Here is a 23215-nt window from a genome sequence, read left to right as displayed (position 1 = left end):
ATATATTAAAATAATCAGCACATGGGTATGACAAATGTTATAACAATATCAATATTGTTATAACATTTGTCATACCCGTGTGGTGATTATATCTGAAAATATTTTAGTCGCAGGTAAATACAATATTGAGATAACTATTTAAACCTAGCAGTATCATTGTTAATAACTACGCAAAGCCGTCAGATTCGTTGAGTGGCATGTCACAAGTGGAGCTTATATGCGGAACGGGCAACGACTATTACTGTATTCGATTAAAAAAAAATAGGCCATTACAAATCCGTAACTTCTAATGTTCACAATTTACTAGTGTATAAACATGGGCATATGGTTCGTTTCGTTGGCAATCAATACTACTGGACCTATAAACTACAGGCGCTTTCTTTCCTTGTTTGTTTAAGCTGGCCTTGACCATTACTCCAAGTGAAAAACCAGCCGGCTCTGCCTCATTGCGACGCTTGTAGCATCTCGTACTGCTGCTACTACCACTTCTGCTATTGTCTACGTCTAATTTGTCAGTGTATACAACCTCGGTTTACATGCACATGCAATAACGATATTTGCACATAGATGCAGACACAAACTCGGGCAGCAGATAGTTGGTTATTCGTATCGCAATTTGATAAACGAATCTATCACCAAATCTGAACATCACAGTTTGTGTGGTAAAGGATGGCCATCGAGACGTTTAATCCCATTGGCTATTAACGGAATGGTAATATCTCATGGATCGAAGTTCTCCAGTAGCTTTACAGGCGGATGGATAGTTCATAGTGGCACTTGTGCGTACAGCTGTTCACGTCGGACACACGATTATTCCATATGTATTCGTCCCCTGGTGCTGTTGTTACGTTAATAGTCACGCATATTTTCCAATATAGTAAAAAGACGCTATCAGTGCTCCACGAACTTGTTCACTGAAATGAAAAAAAACTGGATCCTGGTTGGGTACATTGGATTACCTAGGAAGCATCTAGACGCTGCGGCTAGCATTGTAAAAACGTCTTTAGAACAGCAGCAGCAATGTGGCTATCGCCTAATTTTTCATTATGTTTTAACGTACCTCGCGTAGTAATCAACGTAGGTTCGTTTCGTGACGATCCGGAATCAGCTATCTCTCCTCACGATGGCTGAAGACGGAAATTCGAACGGGAGCTGACACCGTGGCCATTTCCCTTCACTGACGGCTTGTCGTATAGACAGTTGCAACCATGCTTCGTTGGGTAAAGGCTGCTGCACCCGTCAGATCAACTCCAGCCCGTGTCAATGTTGTTCGTTTAGACAAGAACCACCCAAGAAGATAAAACGATTTCAGCAAGAAAAGAACTATTTTTCTAATATAGTCATGCATTCATGCCAGAGTCATATATATACTCTGGTCGATATTGAAAAAACAAAAACGAAGATTCAGTCCGAATACATCCATTCACGTACACGTAGCGGAACGACGGTAACTTATGCCCACACTATTCCGCCATTCAGTTGCGACAGTTGTAGGTAGTAGGGGAACAGATCTGCCAGTAGGTTTCCGTTTATACAAAGGCAGCAATAGGAGTCATAACAGTTGATCTGAGAGTGGAAGAGCACGAAATGCAATTTGAATCTTCTTCGTTCCCTTTCACTATTGACTAAGAGCGACTTATCCACAGCTGCTATTGCTATCTCCCTTAGCATATGCGAAGTGGTGGTATAGCTACGGCCGAATGCTGGATTCGTATCTGTCTACACAGATGCTGCAGCCTTTGCACCCTGGTCGCTTAGTTCCTTACTGAGACAACTACTCCTGCCCTACAGCCCACTAGTTACACCTACACAGTCAGAAGTTTTTTTGCCAGGTAACCAATTACAAACAACTAACACTGCTCTTAAAACTGTATGCAAACGGACTAGCGCTAAACAGGTTCCGAACGCCTGGCCTGTTCACTGCCATTGGCCATACTCGCCATCTATAGAGCGCCCCAACGAGACAACTCATCAGGAAAACGAACCACGAACCACAAATAGTACCACCACGGTTCGAACAAGCCCAATACCAAGTCGTCCATGTAGACTTAGTGTCTAGTAAAGACCCCAGATGACAGACACGAACGTGTTATATTAACAGAAACTAGGTATGAATTGTACGATTTCGCGGCCGTACTTTTAGAGATATTAGAGAAGATTTCTTTTGAACTGGAAAGATTAATTTTAACAAAATGTTGTCGAGAAGATAATACACGAGTGTTTCAAAAATTCGCGCGAGCGCCTGTTTTCTTCTCTTTCCCACGCGTTTTAGCGATGTGACATGAGTTCTATGAGCTTTGGCTGAAGTGTTGCTAGAAAACGCCGGAAATCATTGTGTTTCATTTTAAATTGGACGTAAAGCTATGCACAGCTTCTTTTATGTCGATGCAAATAAATCTGTCGTTTATTTAAAGTCCCGAAAATATTTTTAAGACGACTAGGTAAGCTAAAGGTCGTATTACAGATGATCAAATCAGACCTTGGTTTAAGGCGCGCGAATTACAGTACCCATCATGGTTTACCATATATACGTTTTGTGCTCTATGGTGGTTTGTGTTTAGATGTATGCTGAATTCAATTTTACTAAATACTAAAAATTTATCACTAATATATGGTAACCTCTTTAAAGATATGGGTAATGTTGATAGTTGCAATCCAGTTTTTCGTACATGTGACTTTTGTTCGACACGATAACAAGGTCCAGGAACTTAATATGAAACGAACGAATAAGAAATTCTTATTTACGATTTTTATGATTATTGTAAATCGTTTAACGATAGCAAACAACTCCAATCGATTTACTATTGTTTCATTGTTTACAAGTAAGTCTGACCTTCATTCTCATCTCGCTGAATAAAAAGCCACTGGGAGTATATGAACGTATTAAAACACCAGCACAACCGGCCTCTGGGTCTGGTGTTTCCGTCCGATTCATTTTTCTAAAATTATAATTCTTATGTTGAGTGAACATGCATAGTAAATGCATTACCAAAATTCTCAAGATACCAAGCAAACTTAATAGATCAAAATTAATTTTCAGTTAGTATAATACCTTTATCCCACATTCACCAACGAACTCTGTATGTAGTTAAGGAAATTTTATACTGAAATTCTTTTAACTAGCATAGTTTGTACACACGAAAAGCAGACAATCTAGACTATTTAATTCCGAACACAATGTTCCTCGTTGTTCCTTTTTTTTTACTAATATTTGAACTAATTGAACTAGCATATTTACAACTAACCTCACTGTGCAAAATACATTTGGTCAGATTGTGTATGTCGGGTAGGGCATATGAATTTTTATCAAATGATTCATCGCTTATTTTGAGCTCATTCTAAGGAGTTTTGGAATTCGTTGGTAAATTAATACATTTGTTTGGAGGGTTTCGCTTCATGGATTAATGATCACAAAACGGTTGTACTAGTAACTACAGCCATGCTAGTGAACAAAAATTACCCTGAAACCTTCCTGTTTTGACAAATCTCGAGTTCTACTAAAGCTGTCAGTATTAAATTTTGGAATCCACCTATGAAGTAGCTATATATGATAGATGGAGTCTAAATTTCCTCGTAGATGTGACTATTAAGAGGAGCTAAATATAAAATAGAATTTATTTACAGTTTATACAAGATTTGTCTGTAATTTTCAACTTCAAAATTAGGCGAGATGGATTATATGTAGCGCTTTATTTGTACAGCATTTCAGGTGTATAGCTTACCCAATGAATGCCCGCAATTTTTTCGCGAACCAAAAATGTATTCGACGTCACCGTTACAACAACCACTTTTGAATTCCGTTCTACCAGTAAGTTACCGTATTTGCTATTTTGACTTTTTGAGACGTTTCGTAAAAAATGAGCAATATACCATAAAAAAATTTAATACCACAAATACTTAATGAAAATGTAACAGTTAGGTAGTGTGCAGTAAACAATGTAATACTGCAATTCACGGCTGATAATTGAGGATGTCCTACTAGTTTTTCTATCTAGAAAACCTATATCACAGGTTGTATCCTCAAAAAGGATTTAGCATTTCCATTATTAAATAGCTGTATCGTGCATTTTAATTATAGAGTGGCGCGCTTTGTTTTCAAATTATATCTAATTTACAGGAAACTGCAACCGCAAGTCAGTGCAAGTTAAATGGAATATTTCTTATGGAGTTTCGTCCTCGGCATAACATCTGCACATTTTCAGTACGCTCAAATATTACATGTATTGACATCGAAGTTCGTCTCCAACCAAAGCAAATTGAATTTTACTTTCCCTATAAAGAGGAGAGTATCTGCTTTCAAATGCCACGTTAGTAGGAACTTTCTTCTTTCATTTACATACATACAGCATATAGTATATGCTGAAAACTGTTCACATGAAAACCTTAAAAACTAATTAACATGTGTGCTATATAATATATGTACTGTCTCTCGTGATGTCCGTCTGTTCGACAATTTGTCGGAGGGTTCATGGTTATGCATACAATTTGACCAAGGCCGCTATTAAGCCGCGAATATCATAGAAAATGAATCACCGGGGTTAGCCCCATTAATCAAGCAGTTTTAATTTCTAATCTTATAGTAATTTAGATTAATGAACAAAATTTAACTAAATGAGTGTCTTTGTGAGCTTTTGTAATACATTTTCTTGATAGTTTTCCAAACGTTTGTTGAATAACGTATTAGACTACTGTCTTGTTTTTCTTCCAGCGTTCTTTCAACTTGACCTGCGTGGACTTAGTAAGTTTGATACGGATCATACGTGGACCACGTTAGAGGATGGAACCCTTTCGTCAATTTACAGTACTTCGTCAGGATTAACATTCATAAAATGCAGAATGATCAACCCACCCGATACTCCGGTGCCTAGCGTTTTCAGAGGTGAGACGGAACGTGAAATATATAATACTGATCAGTGACAAAGCAAAGTTTCATATACAGGTGTGATATCTTCCAATATATAAAGATTATATATAAAGATATGCTTATTTTCCATGTACTATAAGTGATGCTTAATGTAGCCCAAAATCGGACAAACGAACTTTTTTGAAAGAATATTAATATAGTGTGATTATTTACCGTACACGTTTCAGCTGACGAATCTAGTGGCATAAAACTCATAGAGTCACTGATGACCTAAAAGATTACGGCAAGAGCATTCAAACTCATTTTAGTTGCTCCGAGGGGCTTTAAGGATTTTAAGGTTAAAGCAAGCACTGAATCTTATGAATCTCTGATAGCTAGATAAATTTTTCATGTAAACACCGTATGATTACCATAGGGTACGATTAAACATACAAATTAAGTAAATTATCGAACATTCTTTATTAATATTATAGGTGAATTTGAACAGGCTTCCAACAGGTTTCACGACATACGTTGTGAGGCATGCTTATCGTCTATGTTAAAGAAACCCGTTTTATTTAGAAGAATACTGCCCTGTCCCAACAGTGGACTGTGTCCGTCGGAAAATGATTTTTTTTGTCACCCAGTGCACGAAAATGGACGTAACTGTCAAGGGTAAGCTTTTGCCTAAATAGCTGTTTAAAAAGTGAAACCAGGATGGCGACGATGGACTGTAATGGCATTCTGATTGATATAACGAAGATTTAGCCGTTAAACACAGCTAGCACTTAACTCTAACGACGAATTTCCGACAAACGCAGTTTCTAATTTTTGTTAGAGCAATTAACCTGAAACTCATTATGATCGATATATAACTTTCTGTTTCAGACAACCACATGAGAATAGCGGGACAACAACACCTAATTATCGAGTGTAGGTGTCTAGAATTACGCATGAATGTAATATACTTTAGTTTTTGCGATGTAGTATTATATAGACCTAGCTAAAGCAGTACAAAAACATTACCATACAAACAACAAGTCAAATATTGTTTCTGCAACATCGTAGTATTATAAATGGATTCAAAATGCCGTCAAGCAAATACTTTAACCGTTATAGAAGTGTTACACAGTTCAATTATATCCAAATGTCTTTATTAGGTAGATTCGCGAGTTCGACAAAATCAGTTTTATCCTTTTTTTTAATCTATTAGTGACGCATTAACATAAAACGATTAGCGTCGAATTTAACAATCGTGACGCTGGTTATTTAATGCCTTATTTAGCATTTTGTCTGCTATTTTCATCAACTCTTCCTATACATTTTAGAGCTCTGGAAGAAGCGGCCAATGCAGAGGAAGCCGCTTACGCGGAGCGAGATGCTGCAAAGGCAGTAGCTGCCCTTCGAATCGTGCAGACAGTTGTGACTGTTGCAGCTACAAGAACAGTATGCACGAAAGATAATAGCCAAGACACCGGCAATTTACCTTTGGGACCAGTTGAGACAGTGTTGAGGCAAATGTTTATCGCGTTTACTTATATTTGTAAATTATTTGTGAAACCTTTCTTTTTCAGTCAAATGTTGATTTTGTTTAACTTATTACTAGTCAAGATATAATTACCAAAATATTAAAGTCAACCAGATATTCTCACTGGCGGATTTTAGATACGAGTCTCATATTATAGTTCGTATTATAAAAATTTTGCACGCAAAACATTTTGCCACACCGTATTATTAGAGAACTATTTCTCAATTTTATTTAGCAATGACAAGAGAGCAAGTACTTCTAGTCGACACGAAGAAGAACCAAAAGAAGAAAAACGAACCTGTATTGAAGATCCGTACTCCAAGACGATATCAATTAAGCCAAGGTGTGTATGGCTGAATCAATTTTTGGTACTTTCAAGAGTATTTGTGCTATGAGCAAGCTTTTTGTTATTTGTGTTATATTATTCTAGCGTTTTTTACAGCGCTGAAAGTCGTATGCTCTCTTCTTAAGAACTTGTAAGTTTAAAAGCATATGTTTAGTTAGAAGTAAAGAGACTCACGGCGAATAGTTCGCAAGGTAGTTTATCTAAGCTACTTTATTCTTATGATGTATCTGTTTTTAAGTGTTCTTATCCCCGCGTATCGGCAAATAAAATGCATTTATTGCACCTTTTTATTACGTTTGCTAGGGTCCTAAGGAACATATACTTTTCATATTTATGGATGATAAGAAAACTACAATGACTACAAACAGAGTAACTGCGATAATCATAATATAGCACTATAATATAGTAGTACACGAATCAAGCTTTGTTGTGTGTTTATGTAAAGATTGTCGAGCAGCGGAGCACGGAAAAGAAGAAATCTATATGCTGAACTGTATTATTCAATTCATTGGCAATACGCATAGGGTTCGAAATAGTTTTTTTGCGCAGTTCTCGTTATTGCTGGTAACCGAAAAAAATAGCATGTCGCGCTTACTGAACTGTGGTGGTTCTGACGGTCTTTATAAGCGCGGAATAAAGGGCCCTAAGAGTTGCCTAGAAAAGAGGGCGTCTCTGCGGCGACGTATATATAGCTACTCATAGAAAATGCTCATCGTACTGTGTTTTCAAAATTTTCATGAGGTAATCCGTTACTCGGTTAGCGCCCTTTATTCTATCCCTTACAGATGCGTCTATGTTTGTTCCTCCAACGTATGAATGTCGTGATATCGTCGGGGTGTAATTTGCATAGAGGTCTTATAAAGAGGCACTGCATCTAACGAGTTCGAAGTGTCAAAAGTAGCTGCAAATGAAGTCGATTCATAATGGTGATAGTTAGCTGTTTTTTTTTCGCATAGGACTAAAACATTCATCAGCACAAATTAAACAAACGCAACACGGAGCCAATTCTTTTGTTCGTTCTAACCAACATGTTACTTTGGACGAACATATCGTGCTTTTATTATTTTTTTATGCATTTTTTGAGCACGAAAAGCTAAGCTTCTTTTTCTGATTGAAGAAGCTGCAACCAAGCCTGGTTACTTACTATTCGAATACTAGGTAGGCGAAGCAAGTATGCGCTGGTATTCATATATAAATCATTACCATGTTTCCAACAGCTATTCGGCACTACAGTTATCGAGTGTCACCTTAAAAAAACGCTTCGTAAAGAACATTGTCTCAACAAGCAATGCTACGCAAGGAGAAGAGGAGGAAGCAAGTATCGCCAAATATCCTAACGAGAACGTCAAAGACGTTGATCTGGTTGTAAACACAGGTAGCATATTAAAGCAAACGGTGCGAATTAAACAAGAGGACGGACACCTACAAGTATCGCTACCTGATATTTCTGAGGTAACAATCTCTACTGCAAACTCGAATGCAATCCTATTGACGATATTTTATTTAATCCATCCTTCAAGCCATGCTTACATACTACAAACAAAAGCAATTGGAAATGTCATTGCAGATATATTAGAGATTTGTCATCAGTAAGTACCTTTCTTCTGTTGTTTTGAAATACATAAAGTCCGAATTCGTTATAGTATTGTGGTAACACTTATATTTTTATGTACACCACGTACTCTGGAAGTAATGTAAGATGAGCAGGCTCTTTGTATACAAATAAACACGTGCAATCAATTTTTATATTGACCCTTATTGTAGATAGGCTTTACTTATTGGTATTACCCTAACGTGTTGCATGAGTACTTCACATACGTGTCACGCGAAAATGAACGACTGGCAAACGTAAAGCAAAAGCCAATAACACTAGATGCTAGCGAGCTGTTCTTCACGGTCAACAAGTTTGTCGTCGACGAAGAGATTTTGTCAGACGATGTCGCGGTAAGCAATTTTGAAGAATATGTATCACATTTTAAATATACAATGTGTCATGTTTTTTTGCCTTCATTTTTTAATGAAAACCAGTCAGAGAGCCACAAAACATTTACGGCACCTATTGAATCAAACCAACCAAGTCCAAAAATGATAATATTGGATAATGATAAAATTCCAACATTGTATTTAGCGATGTACATGGGCGGCTAAGTAAGTATATCATGATATAACGAATTCATCCCGATGTTAATTGCTATTTGGAAGGACGCATACGTATTTGATGTTTGCGTACCGGGGTACTAACTCTAGCATGGTTCATATTTACTAGTCAATCAAATTATGTTTTACTATTATTAGGAAAAATAGTTGTAATTGATTCGGTTTAACTTATCATTAACAGAAACAAATACTAGGCGACAGTATTCTCTGTCCCGAATGTAAGATAATTGTGGGTGTAACAACGTATCCGCGAAGTCAACCTGTAAAAAGCAATTCAAGGCGCGTATCATTCTACCGGGTTCGTGTGCTGCTTGAAAATTGTGAAAATCAGGAAGTGATAGCAAAACTTAGTTACCAGCAGCTTATAGCTCGGTTGCTTCGTCAGCTCATTGCGTACAAATTTCAAGTCCGCCTTTTTCTGATGTCGGTAAGTGTTGCTGTTGTTTTTTATACTGTATTAAACGTACGAACTTTTTCTCTATTCTAGCTCTCAATGATTCATTTTTGATCTATTTTCGCTAGATGGGTAACAAGATTATTCTCGCAAGCAATGCTTTGCTTTGCTCAGAGCTAGCTTATGTGTCTAATGCATTAATTGTTATGTTGTCAATGCCTTCAATATGGCGGTACTAATAGTAGCTTTGTGTCGTTCTTTAATGAGCAGGAATCATCACCAGATGTTTTAGTTATCTGGGTCATGGAAAGCGACATTCTTGTCTATGACAGCGAGATATCATTTGAACCTGATACTGAAAAGAAACAGATACACTTTAAAAGGGTGAGTTCTTCTCGATTAAATAGATTTCTATTGTTGACGATTATTTCATTTGGGAGTTTTGCGGGGATGGAAAAGAGAATCATTAGGTATCTGCTGCACATCTTTGCTTTTTTAAAGCATGTGGCACTTGCACTTTATAGAGAGATTAAATATATATCGGGGAACAAGAATACGTCGGTTAAAACTGATGCATATATCATTATCAGATTTGGCTGTTTTTCTTTTTTCATACATTGAAAAAGAAGTAAGCTTATTTAAGGCAAAAGGCTCAGTCAGATTGGACATCGTTTACCTCGCGTTATAGATTACCCAATCTTGTAAGCTGTTCACTGGTATCATAAAGTAACTCTGTATTAATCATATTAACAATATAGGATTAGTAACAACAATAAGAATATTTTAGAAACACAAGGTGTTATTCACGAAGACACTTCGGAACGCATCTTACATTCAGCATTTCTCAAACGCGGTGACAGTTCTTAAACAAGTCGTGCTGCAGGACACTTTGGATCTGATCTATGAGCAGCTTGGGGCATCGACAAAGTCAAATTTCTTTCGCGAAGATGAATCTAACTTTGAAGGACACGAAATCGGCTACATTGACGCGCTTGCTTAGATCAGGCCTAACATTGTTAACCAATGTAGCTAAAACCAAAATATGAAATGCCAAAAACAGGTGTGCATTGTATATACATAAATATATATTCGTCTAAAAGCGTACGTCTAATGTATTCTTCTGCATACTGCATACTTTTACCATGGGCATACTATAGGACAAAGGTCATGTGCACATATTACCTGCACTGTATAAATCATTAACTATATAACCTATGAATTGTTTATGCTGAAGATAAATAGCCATTTTTGCAGCGTTAACAAATATATATGTATTTATTGCCTACTAGTGATAAACTACTAACCGAATAGCGGGTAGCTTACTTAGAGTTTCAAATGAAAAATGAAAAATTGTGACTCAATAAAGTTCTAAACGTATTTTCTCAGTGTAATGTATATATATAGTTGCGGAAACAAAGGAACGGAAATGCAATAACAACATAGAACAAGCAGACGTCTATTGTTTTCTAATAGAGCTATAGTTATAGGTAAACATATTAGAAATTGAAAGGAGAGCAATAAAGTAAACACGCGAGAACTTACCCACCAAAATAAATGCTGGTTATTTTTACGACTAAGTTTACGATTAAAAAATCATATGTGATCAAACTAGTCAGTATCATCTTACCGAGTATTGCGCTATACAAGACTAACTGCATGCCTATAAAGGTATGCTTTTAAGTTATCTTAATCAGTTGAAGAGAATGGGATTCAAAATAAAATCGCCATGAGATGTAATTTATATCTAAATAGCTTAGTTTCTCAACTAACAACTGCCCTCTATTATCTTTTATAAAAGACGAAATACAGCGCAAATTTTAGGAAATATTAAAAAAAATAAAAGAATATATTTGTATTAATGTTAGCCCTATGAGACTGTTTACTGTCATATAGTCATTATGGATGGACTATCCGGCTGAGATTCGTACGCGAGTGAATTCTGTGCTTCGAATATCTGGATTTGAGCGCTCTAGTTATACAAATGTCTTATGTATGTAGGACGAAGAGAGTGATCGAGTAAAGCAGATGCGATACACAGGTCATCGAACCGAGAACCTGAAAATACGGTAAAAATAAATTATAAAGCTTATTAACGAACGTAGCAAAACTAGAACTAATTAATTAGAAAATTATAGAAGGAAGTAATTACTGAACTAAACGGTTCCCTTAACTGGACAGGAGAAAGTACGGTAAGGACATGAGTCCTTTTAATTTAATTTGAAAATCTCTTTTTGTTATTCCAGGCAAGCTCAAAAAATATGAAATATTTTTTGAGCTTGCCTGTACGTCACCGTAATAATATTCCGTTTTATGTATACGCTAAGGAACCTCATTTATGAAATCTGAAACGCTATTCTTTTGCATATCCGCAATGCGGCTATACATAAATGTTACACATAATATTTGATCTTCTTTAACTTGATGTTACTTTACATCGGCTTCTACTAAAAGTACGACAAACAAAAGCTGAGTATTCACAAACACTTTGATTTAATTTTCTCTAAAAAAGGAAAAATGTTTTGTCTTTGTTTCATACCACGCAGGTAATGTTGAGAGCTTTATGTTGATTCGAACCAATCAGCAACAGGAGCGATATCGATAGTCCGTATAGTATAGCAACTATCAAGTGCTGAAACTTTCGCTATAGACAAAACAAAAATTGTTAAAAGATGCATGCGACAAGTTATCAGTGTTTTTGGTATATTTATTTCGTCTTAATATACCAAAAAATTCTATTTATTAAGCCAAAATCATTGAGTCCTATAATAATTCTCGCATTTTGCTAACAAAAATTGTTAAAAAAATCGCTGAAAAATTGTTACCATACAAAGAATGATCTCGAATGAATTCAAAAGATATAGCTCAGCTTGATAGCTTGCAATTCTGTTATAATTTAACGGAAATTCAGCAGACGCATTTTTGATTTTGGTTAAACTGACCTTGACAGAAGAGATGAGCACAAATTGTTACAAATGATGTTATAGATAGAATGGGGCGCCTGTACTTACCTCGGCAGAAATTATAGCTTGTTCCGGCCTGGCGCTATAACCATCGGTGTTGTTATCCGCGGTTTTCCAAGCAACCTGGTTAATGACAGGTGTAACCAGTACGACCGCTGTGCAAGCGGTCATGGCGATGCAAATTAAGCCTGCTTCACTTACATCCCTCATAGCTGCCGAAGCTCCATAAAACACTAAGATGACCACTGCGAGAACCTTTTTCACCGGTCATACAAACATTTCGGTAAATTTACGGATTACTATGCATGTTGGAAACTTTTTTGGGTATTCTGATTGCTTTTTTGGGTATTCTGATTCTTTAACCCTACTCAGCCTTTCTAGTTCTTCATAAAAAGAATTTGTCACAGAATGCTATATATGTATATCAACGTTGTTTGCCTCAAAAACAATATTCGTGCTTTCGAAGTCTCCAAACATAAATTTAAAAATACTCTATATGCGGACTATGTGCATCTTAAAAATCTTTACTTACCGGAAGTTAAGCAGTACAATGATCGAAATTGGAAAAAAATCCAACATTAGAAAACAGCGGCCGTACAGTTGTTCAGTCTATCCATATGGCAGAATCTATCTAAGCCAACTAAATGTAGGTGCGCCTGCCTTTTAAGAACAAAACTGAGATATGGTGCGTTTTATTGTACCCAAATAATAAAGCGTAAAACTTACAAGTTGTATGGTAAACACAGACAAGCTAACCAGCTTTCCCTTAGACGTTGCCAAGCCTTCATAGGGTTCTTCATCATGGTCTCTTAAGGACTGATAAGACTGCTTAGATAGCGTAGGACTAGGGGACGGCGGAACTGGTGAACCAGTAGAAACCATTTCTTGTTGCGAAGAGACAATCAGCTAACAAAACAATTACAACTAGCATGTATAAAGTCTGCGCCTAGCTAGCCAGTTCTTTAGTGGGCAAGTTTGTCCAATAAAAACGTATGTTAGCCCTTTGGGTGCACGAAAAATCTATATAATCATACACTGTTACAATTATCTAACAACACAATGCCCAAAAATTTGGTGGCCAAACTTCGATCGATTCGATAACTAACGCAAATAGACGCTCAAATGGAAATCAGCAGCAGCCACAATTGTAACCGTTATGATTAAACCAACAAGAGTTTAGAGGTAGCGAGTTGGTTATGCCAATGCTCTTACGTGGCTTAAATTAACACGTAAGTCATTGTGTCATGTTCTTGTGGTAGCACTAAATAGGATACTGCATTTCGGAAAACTCAACCTTTTTGCCGAAGTATCATGCGTGCTACACAGGACGCTTGTCTGTATTGCAAATCGAACAGATACATTGTGTTACATTACAGTTTAGCGTTAAGCTTCTTTATCAATTAGAAATATTTAATGATAAACTGTTGACATTCTACAGAATTGTGCAGCGGAAAGACTTTCTTGGTTATTCGTATGAGACAGTTTCGGACCTCATATCAAGCGTCATGCTTTAAATTCATAGCAATACGACCCATATATCGCTTGAAATGTGTGATTGTAGCGGAAAATGCGTCTCGAAATGCCCGCACCAACATCGCACTATGGCTAACCTCAATTCAATTGGTGAGATTACGAGGTGACCACATTACGATACGATGATAAACTACAAAGACAGCTTTTCATGATAATAGAGAATCTCTATTGGTAGGACGTTAAGCATAGACAGATACAACATTTGGCACAAAATAGCTTGTTTATCGGAAAGCGAGCTCTTGCCAAATGTTACTATTCGACGAACGAACTTCTAGAAATCGAATTCAAGATTAGCGCACACGGGAGCTTTTCGATAAAGCTCCTATGTGAGAAAACGATGGAGCTTCCGAAATTAAAAGAGGAGTCAGCCAAACAATAGATTAAATGTAGACACAATTCCATGATTTAATTTATGCAGCAGAGAGACTTAGCCGATCTGCACCTACACGAGCTTTCGATATACAATATTATTTTAGTTAAGGTCTGATTATATAAATATCCTTTATTATCGAGTCAAAGAACATTACATTGAAAAACTTGCGTAACCTCTTATGGCGATTGACAAAAAAATCATAATAAATTTTTTGGGTTAATGGCAAGCCGAATCGAATAATCTCACAAAGGTGCCCACAAAACCTTGAATCAAAACTGACTGGGCTCAAGCTCACCTACAGCAAAAATGTACTGAAATTTTCCTAGTTTCCAATAATTAAAGATTTAATTCTTTTAGCTTTTTTTACAGTTAAAAGTCTACTAAAATAAAACTAATAGAAGCGTCAAAAACATTTGTTAGTATTTTTCATCAACAAAAAGATGCAAAAATCAAAATAAACACGGCGAAATATGTTATCATAGCATTCTATCTTCATCGAGTCCGTATTCTTCGTAGAACATTCGCATTTCTGTGTGCGGTTGTGGAACAAAATATCAGCGGTGACCATTAATTTCGGTTTTTCGACGATATCACAATTAAGTGCACGACTGAAGGCCAAAGTAGAAAAATAACGCCATGTAATCTAATCCCGGATTGATCAATTTCCGTGTCTTTTTAGTCAGGTGTTTATAGCAGTTTGCAAAATAAAATTTTAGAATTATATTGCCTGAAAGCGTCGAAAATCGTAGCTTATAGGCCCACTAATACCATCCTTTTTAAGGATGTAGGTAGGTCCGTGTTACATAAGATTTGAAGCAAATTTTACACGAAGATCGATCTTTTTATATAACTAGCGGCCACAGGAAGTACATATACTTCAACATTGCTATTATTACGAAAAATGAACTGTAAGTGAAATAGTGTAGTGTACTTTTATTCTATAGTAATATATTTATTGATTCTGGACAACAACAGTGATAAGATCTAGAAGTCCCTTGTTTGTTTAAACACATGGAGCATGTCACCATTTTTATTTTAGAATGAACTCTAGGACTACGGCTAGTTTGTTCATGGCGTATTAAGTAGCTTGTTCACAGTATTCAGTACTAATTCAATATGAAGACCTTCTGCGAAGTAAGCTAGTCCACTACGTAAACGAATAAGCGGAGCATCTTGCTAATATAAATAATATAACCTCGTACGTCCGAAACTCTCAGCAGTCATTTATCACTATCCCCTTATTGTTCTTAGATTTTGATTTGAGTTTATTCTATGAATTTATATCTGTAAAACTAATGCCCTAACAGTAATCATTAGATTAGATCACACAAACATAAAACCAATTACAAAGTAGAAATAACATCACGCGAGGAAGTGCAGTTACCAAAGAGATAAATAGCAAGTTACCTTGCCAACCGGTCAGGGTGTTCTCAGACAAATAGCTTGACTATGTAGGCATTCTGTCATTGAAAGCACTTCCGTATTGAACGCAATAATGACATACACTCAAACTAGGCGCTGTGTAACGCACATTATCACATCAATTTAGTTTGCTAATTGTCTCACTACTTCGTTTGAGTCATGAGAAATTGTGAAGACAAGAAACATTCAAATGACAAAACTAGCAGTTCTGTTAGAAAAAATATACGTAAATATCATTTATATGAAAACAGTCAAACCGCGTCCGATACAGGATTTTATATTTAGATACCGGAAAACCCGGTTTTGTAGGATTAGTTTTACCTATAACATGGGGGTTAAATTCGTGTGGATGTGAAGCTTCTAACCTCTATGTGCTTCGCTGCACATTTAAGTACATTGCATACGTACATCCGAGTGCATTTTACCCCTTTTTGAAGGGTACTTTTTGTCCACATCAAGAAACTGAATACACTTGTAGTGCTTTATAAAAGTAATCATTACTTGTACATAATTAGCTTTATTATTCGAAATAACATGATTATTATTAACAATGTCTAGTTCATAGCGCTCATACAACCTCCACACTCCATTTTCTTCAAAACGACCGTGTTTTATAAGTAGCCCATAGCCACACTATACATCATCTGTACCATATATTGTGATAGGTATCGCGCTAATCGCGGCATTGCTATTATTTTTATTATTATTGTAGCTGCTGATGTTAGAATCGTTCTGAGCTTATAAAGCCCGTCGTTCAATTGCCCATTCGTTGGCCAGTAATGAGCTGACCTCGCTGTCGTCGACCACGATAAAAGCTCGCCTTTTTTCAGTTTCTGTATATTCTCAATTCACTTTTTACCCTCAGCAAGCGGACTTCCCAGACAATTTAGACTCGTTATAACCTGAAACAATCTCGTGAGTTGCAAGGCGACGTGTTTGTATGTCTGTACCCTTCACATACAAATACTCGACGCTCGAAATTATTCCATGTATTTGCATTTACGCATGTATGTATATTAAGTAAGAATCCAAGTCCCTGGCTTTGAATATGTCGACTGCACAACATCGGGGAAATAGGAGTGCACGTGCGATTCTACGCTAAACACACAGTATACTAATACACTGTTTACCACAGACACTTCAACTAATAAAATATGGTCAGTGTACATGTGTATCCACCCTCCTCAGAGTCTGACAGCATCCTCTTCGCTAGCTGTAACAGCTGATATCAAGAGCTAATCGACGGCTTCGGTGGTTCAGGTCAGATTAGTAACGTCAAAACTGGCGTCTTCCACACAGAAAATGCACGTGCATGTATACCTTAGTTTCACCTACGTTTTTGGTGCATGTGAATTCCGTACTTAAAAAAGCTTCTCCGACTATTCGGCCTATTTTAATCCTATTTACAGAGGTCTCCTCATGATACAGAACTCGGATGTATTGGGGAGAGTACCCGTGCACCTTCGTCCCAAACCAAGAGAAGGTAGCTAACGAATCTTTACGACCGACATGTATACCTAAAATTACCAGATTGTGTAAGATACAATGTAATTACATAACTAATACGCTCCAAAAATGCGGGTCATCATGTAAGATATATTTCTATCTTCACTGTCTCATCCTTTTAAAATGCTTGTTTTTGTAATCACCCGACTAATACTGATGGCAGCTTTCAATTCGTTCCTGTACATTTGCTGATGATCTTGATGCCATACCACCCACCCTTTCATCCTATTTCAGGATTCCAACATGGGTGCCTGTCCTGTAATATATTCCCCGTCACTGTTCATCGAATAGTCAATTCAGAGTAGATTTATACCAATAGTATACCAAATAGCAGAAAGCAGGTGGAGTTAATTTGTAAATATCCTCGTGGGATGTATCAATTGTTGTTTGCGACAACGTCGCGGAGGCGCGTATTCTGTATCGGGAGTCCCTATGGATCGACTTATCTTTTGCTGTTTCCGTTACACGTTAGCCTCTGATGCTTTGCGACCCATCGTAAGCACAACGGAGCTTTGACCTAGGGTCCTAGAAACCCGTTGAAACTTGTCGCCCGAGTACTTTTTGTACGTTCCTTTGAGATACCGGTTAGTTTCGGCTGAAGCAGCGATCTCGGCGAGCTTCGTGGCAACGACTTCAAGATCAGTCAACTTATAGCCACTGTACGTCTCAACAGTCTTATCCCATTCAACAACTTCTGTGACGGAGCCAGCAACATAAAGAGCTGCCGCCGCAATAAGCGACGGCTTACAATGTACCATGGAGTACTCATACAAAGCCAGCTCCAGAAGGTACTTTGCAATGGTGTGTGTCGTTGAGTCCGCTCCACCAGCTTTTGAAAACCTTCGTAAGAAGTGCTGCGTAAGCGGCTTGCCAAGCTCAAAATTCAATGTACTCAGTATCATTCGTTCCATCCAGAGTATATCACGGGTCGTGTAGGCACCGTCGCACATATAGGCGAAATCTGCTACCGATGGGAGGTACATTTCTTCGTATTTGCATGCCACTAACATGCAAGCAACACCTGAAGCATGACAACGCGCGTGGGGAAACAAAACGACGGGGGTTAAGAATTTAAATCGGGCAAATACTTTAGACTAATCACATGTTCAACAAAACTTGCTAGTATTTACTTCAAGCGAATAATTACCATTGCTATTAAATTAAAAGCGTGTTTCCATATAGGTTTTTATTTTGTGCTGATTGTATTCCCTAAGCAATGAATTTACCATTTTATTGATAAACTCGTAAAAACGTACACCCAAACGATGCAAAATAGCGTTCAGTGGAAATTACTGCCATTAAATGATTGAATCGTTTTTCTGAACCCAAATTATAACCGCATTTATACAGTGCAAATGTACTTCCGCTGATAAAATATGTGTTCGAAATTGCAATACGACTGCGATTCTTACCAACTAGCTGGAATTTGCTTCGGCTGACTTCGAAGCTTGTGTCAGACATGAACCTGTCTAATATTGAAACTGTCATAAGTAGGGTCTCCTGCAACAGCTTGTATCGCGACTGAAGTGACACGAGCCACTCGATAAGAATCATACGCATATGTGGGCGAAGTGACGTGTGCTTTGACAGGTATCTGCGGGAAAGACCGAGCAAGGTACCGTTAGATGTTTCTCTAAAACTTCTACCAGTAAAAATAAGGTACAGTTGTATAAACACAGCCCCGTTTCCATAATTATTACTAATAATGTTAATAATCGTGGCTTCCAAATTGATATCAGTTCCTCTTGAAGCAACCTTGAAGTATGCTACAATAGAAACTTCAGTATTACGCAGAAAAATCAACGGTCAAATACGAGTACTAGACAGAACGACGGTCAGAACAATCCTATTACCATTCGTATGACATCATGTCGGTACAGGATTGTGAGTTTATTATGACATTATGACAAATTTTGCTGCCTACTACTTCCGACTATCTTACAACGTTAGCCCATAACTATTGACAAATCTATATGATGATAATAATAGCATACTATGTATTAATTATTGTTATTATTACAAAATCTACACGAACCACACTACTGAACTTACGCTGGCTTGACTTGGAACTGTGTTTCCAACCGGAAGAGATACACGTAAATGTGTTTGACGTATTCGGAGCTGAATTCTAGGTGTTCGACGTCATCCTCGTCGATATCTAGCACGTCCGGCGGCAGAGGTGCTGGGTCTAGGGGAAGACATCCTCGAGGCAGGGGCGGCAGCCGTAGTTTTTGTTGAACCCTGTGCCTAGCAGGCCTTTGAGGCGCTATGGTATTTTCTATTTTATCCTTAACTCCGACATTCTGTGTTGCAACGTTTGCATTGCGCGCGCTCAGAGCAGCGCGTGATACGGCTACTTCTGCATTTTTCTGCGCGAGATTCTGTTAAGAAAAAAACAATAGATTTGCTTTACCTTCTGAATTTGAGAATCGCCAATAGTCAAATTAAATTGATGAGTTTCATTCGTTCTGTGCCCCTTTCTACGCCCTCGAAACCACTCGCTTCCGTTGTAATAATCGTACTACGCTAAGCTAAATATTAACTAAAGCAAGCATCTGACTGAATGTTAATTACAAATATATTGCTGATGTTTTATCACATGTGCACATACACGACACGAGGAATCCCTGAGGCTATCGAACTTCCCCCAGAAGTGGGGTTCTTCAACCTATTCCTATTATCATCGGGTCGTAGCTTCATTTTCAATACACGAGGGAGGCAGTTCAACCGTATGTAAACGGTTTTCATTTCGAAAAAATTGCATTACGTCGGAAGGCGCACATCATATAACAATTTTCGTATTTTCCTATATCTTACTCATACCGTTTTCGCATACTTCAGCTTCGTTGTTTCTCGGTTCAATATGAAAATCGTCGACTAAATTATTGAAATCAATAACAATGTGTAACTATCTATGTACGAACGTTGACTGCATCACACAGATGCCGAGCGCACTGTATGCTCACTCACTCCCTGAAGACTACAAAACCAAAGTGGCGCGCAGCTCCCATCTTCGTTTCCTTTCAACCTAAGCCGTATAAAAAAACAGGACAAAACGAACCGCGAACAACTACTTTTGCGTTCTATTGAAGACGCATGTTCGTCGGAATTTTGCTGAGTTCATAATTTATGAAGCTTTCGATACGACGCCCACGACTGCTATATTTAACCTGCTTAATTAACAGCAAGTAGATAAAAACAGCAGATGAAATAATTATTTCATAACAAAACTATTATCTATTCTCAGACTCAACCAACTCATTTTGACTGTCAGTGTTAAATGTCAGACTATCAGAGTGAGTCCAACTGACCGTTGAGTTGTATAAGTGAATATAAAAACCAGCTGAATCATCTGTGCTCACTACTGGTTGATCGTTTTACCGAACTTTCAGATGAAAGTTCACTTCAATGGCTTTCGATGCGAAATCGCCACGGCGTCATAGAAAAAACGTCTCTTTAGAAAGAAATTAGTAGCTATTTCGTTGTAAATCGTTAAACAATCGAGTACATACACTATACTAATTGTAACGGTTACATAAAAAAAAATGCTTTATGCTTTTACACCATTCAATCCATAGTTATTCGCGTTCATTTTGAAAAAGACGCCGCACCTTTACGTTGGCAACTTGCTGATTTTCCCGGTTAGCATCTAACTGCGATCTCTGCTGGAGTGCCATTCTGTCACCGAGTTGTTGCCTAAGCCACAACCGAGCTCCACTAAACCTCACCAACACACTTCAGTAGTCAGAACAATTTCTAACTCCGTTACAATCTCGCAACACCTCCTCAGCAAAGTAACGTCTCCTACCGGTGGAGATCAAACTTTAAATAGCGACCCTATGGTTGCCAGCGGCGCGGAGGCGGAGCTTAGCCAGCGCGCCGAATTTGAAATCGACGCTTGATAGCAATCTGGCTCTGTTCCACCGCGGGAGCTACCTACTTATTGCAACAACATGAAATGGCTTTGCTTGTGTCGGTGCTGTTTCGGGAATCGTGAATAAATCTGCTGAAATATTTCTTCAATATATTACTTAAACTATTAGCTAGTTTGTGGATCATTTTATGTCCTTAGTGGCTTTCTGTTTGTATTTTTGTCGCTAAATTAATTATAGCTCGAAGAGCTTTTTGAGTAACATGAGTAAAACAACAGTCAAAAGCCAGATTATATTGATTATTACAGCTCTAGGTATCAATGTATACAGAATGTATAGTGGAATACTACGTTGTCGGACTTTGTGCACAAAGATCTAATAATATACTCACGCAAGCTTGGCTTTAACGGTAAACTGATCTGGGATATACGTTTTTCTATTCAAAGTATTTAGTTTTCAATGTTTGATGTCGCCTATTTAAAAATGCATGTGTTATTCTGCTTTTCTCCACAGCAAATCTATATTTCTATATAAATTTCTATATCACATGACCTGTCAACTTAGAACAATATTTTCATTATAATTCTTACTCGAAAGATTAAAATTTTTTTTCAGAGATAAATTGGAAAGTTAAACGAAAAAAAGAAGCCTTCTTCTGTTAATCGGCTATAGATTCCATAAAATAAAACATTTGCCAAGCGAATCATGAAAAGAAAATTTACACTTATATTAAATACACGAATCATAATGTCGAGTAATCAATAACTATGTTAATTGATAGATAGTAACTCTGGTAGACATGCTTGCGTCATGAAGTGCTTGCACACATTATGCTGACTGTTGTATTATCACTGACATGTTTTTTATATTGATAATCATTCTTCTAAAACGATGAGTATTTACTAAGAATTTCTTAAAATTATTGTTTATACTTAGTTATTATTTTACTATTTTACTATTGTGCTATATTACTATTGTATATGTACGAAAAAAATGTTCGTGTCAAACGTGTGAATAGCTTCCCAAAGGCGGCACGTCATTTAATTGCTTTCCATTTTATGCGGTTACTATTATGTCGAACATACATTACAAGTTGTCTTGGATTGATGGTGGATTGAAGCTCTTTGGTAGAAAACGTATTTAAGTCTCTAAAATGAACAATAGTGAAAAAAACAGTTTTTGAACTTTTCAATCTTACTTGCTATCCTTGTGACTGAATTTATTTGAATCAATTGTTGCATAGAATATTGTATAAAAAAAAACTGGAACAGTTCGTTCATAAGGCTAAGGCTTCTATTTCAACAAAAAAAAAAAAAGACGACACATGTTAGAGCTGTTGCTACAACAAGTGAAATAAACTACTGATAACAATTTTTTCTACTCGGAAAGCTAAGAAAAAGCTAAATCGAAAACATTGTAGGTTCCATTAATAAAAAAAACCGTATTCTCTATGTAAACCCTAATCGATTTCGCCGCATAAATTATAGTTCTTGCTGTGCATGCGCGTACACGTGGCAACAAGAAATTCTACGCAGTGCTACATAAACAACTTTTTGTCAATAGAACCGTTAGTTGTTATATATAACGTGAGGTGATAACTAGAACATATGAAATAACTAAAATTTTGTTTTTTAATAAAGAAAATTGGCTATGATTTTGCTTTGTTTTATAAGACCCAAGTTTAATTAACTTTTTTTTAACCATACGAATGAATAAAACGTACTGGTGTTTCTAGATAGGATATACAATAAACAAGTGTTAAATTTTACAAAATAAGTAAACGGTGACTTACGTTGATCGTACTCTGCGGAGATTGACTTTTCCTATTTAGACTGAATTAATCTGTTCAGGACTATGGGGCCGAAGCAAACATTATTACAGAAAATGGGCCTTAACTAAAACCGCAGAATTCTATCGGGTGGTGGTTAATGCAATAGAAAGATTGACATTCATCGTAGCGTCAAGTAGCGAACGATACCAGGCCCGGAAACGAAGTGAAGCCTTGTGCTGACATAAAATGTATGAGTGGTACATATAACTAGATAACCCACCCAGCTGGGCAATCCTGCGTCGAATTTGACGGACGAACTATCCGCTGCGGTAAGCAACACAGTGCTCAAAAATAAAACACAAAGAGCCATTCAGTAGTTGTTTCGTTGTTCAATGTGGTGTACTAAGCGAAAATTGTCATTATATTATATGATCGATGCATAACTTTAAGGATGAAAGGGATATTGCAAAGCTGATGGTAATTCATTGACCACGTGCTATTAACAATTTA

At 37.1% G+C, this 23215-nt stretch overlaps 4 protein-coding genes across 23 annotated transcripts in view; 1 reads left to right on the top strand and 3 right to left on the bottom strand.

Moving 5' to 3' along the window:
• Positions 1–1962, bottom strand: part of Sec16 (endoplasmic reticulum export factor secretory 16) — a 25667-nt gene extending 23705 nt beyond the window's left edge. For 5 of the 15 annotated variants that reach the window (XM_022855368.2, XM_022855451.2, XM_086968180.1 and 2 more), the window contains exon 1: positions 1061–1962. The gene's annotated coding sequence lies outside the window, so the exon portion shown is untranslated. The remainder of the gene's footprint in view (positions 1–1060) is intronic. The other 10 variants (XR_015310847.1, XR_015310876.1, XM_022855622.2 and 7 more) reach the window with 3 other exon arrangements.
• LOC111258606 (uncharacterized) lies at positions 81–10645 on the top strand. Of its 5 annotated transcripts, none has more exons than XM_022830188.2 (13): positions 81–712; positions 3702–3808; positions 4118–4307; positions 4709–4879; positions 5338–5518; positions 5732–5776; positions 6172–6357; positions 6607–6714; positions 7935–8169; positions 8482–8661; positions 9056–9301; positions 9539–9652; positions 10056–10645. In XM_022830188.2, exons 2-13 carry the CDS (start codon positions 3758–3760, stop codon positions 10266–10268), a joined length of 1920 nt encoding a protein of 639 aa, XP_022685923.1. In that variant the 5' UTR covers positions 81–712; positions 3702–3757; the 3' UTR covers positions 10269–10645. The 5 variants fall into 5 exon arrangements, with proteins under 5 accessions (XP_022685923.1, XP_022685848.1, XP_022685778.1 ...); XM_022830113.1 differs by lacking the exon at positions 81–712 and adding an exon at positions 2047–2108; XM_022830043.2 differs by lacking the exon at positions 81–712 and adding an exon at positions 2162–2441.
• Positions 10646–11083: 438 nt separating this feature from the next.
• Positions 11084–13609, bottom strand: LOC111258902 (uncharacterized). 2 transcript variants are annotated; one of them, XM_022830574.2, is made up of 4 exons: positions 13523–13609; positions 12277–12473; positions 11805–11909; positions 11084–11323 (listed from the first exon to the last, which is right to left on the bottom strand). In XM_022830574.2, the coding sequence occupies exons 1-4, from the start codon at positions 13587–13589 to the stop codon at positions 11255–11257; spliced, it is 438 nt and encodes a 145-aa protein (XP_022686309.1). In that variant the 5' UTR covers positions 13590–13609; the 3' UTR covers positions 11084–11254. The 2 variants fall into 2 exon arrangements, with proteins under 2 accessions (XP_022686309.1, XP_022686239.1); XM_022830504.2 differs by lacking the exon at positions 13523–13609 and adding an exon at positions 12955–13509 and having other exon boundaries at positions 12277–12483.
• Positions 13610–16034: 2425 nt separating this feature from the next.
• Positions 16035–20872, bottom strand: LOC111259872 (G2/mitotic-specific cyclin-B). The gene is made up of 4 exons (XM_022832240.2): positions 20674–20872; positions 19115–19443; positions 18475–18656; positions 16035–18083 (listed from the first exon to the last, which is right to left on the bottom strand). Exons 1-4 carry the CDS (start codon positions 20737–20739, stop codon positions 17524–17526), a joined length of 1137 nt encoding a protein of 378 aa, XP_022687975.2. The 5' UTR covers positions 20740–20872; the 3' UTR covers positions 16035–17523.
• Positions 20873–23215: the final 2343 nt, after the last annotated feature.

Source organism: Varroa jacobsoni, unplaced genomic scaffold (genome assembly GCF_002532875.2).
Source record: "Varroa jacobsoni isolate VJ856 unplaced genomic scaffold, vjacob_1.0 scaffold_5, whole genome shotgun sequence".
NCBI classification, from domain to species: Eukaryota; Metazoa; Arthropoda; class Arachnida; order Mesostigmata; family Varroidae; genus Varroa; species Varroa jacobsoni.
Note: the sequence above shows the minus strand (reverse complement) of the source record. Positions and strands in the feature narration are given on the sequence as shown.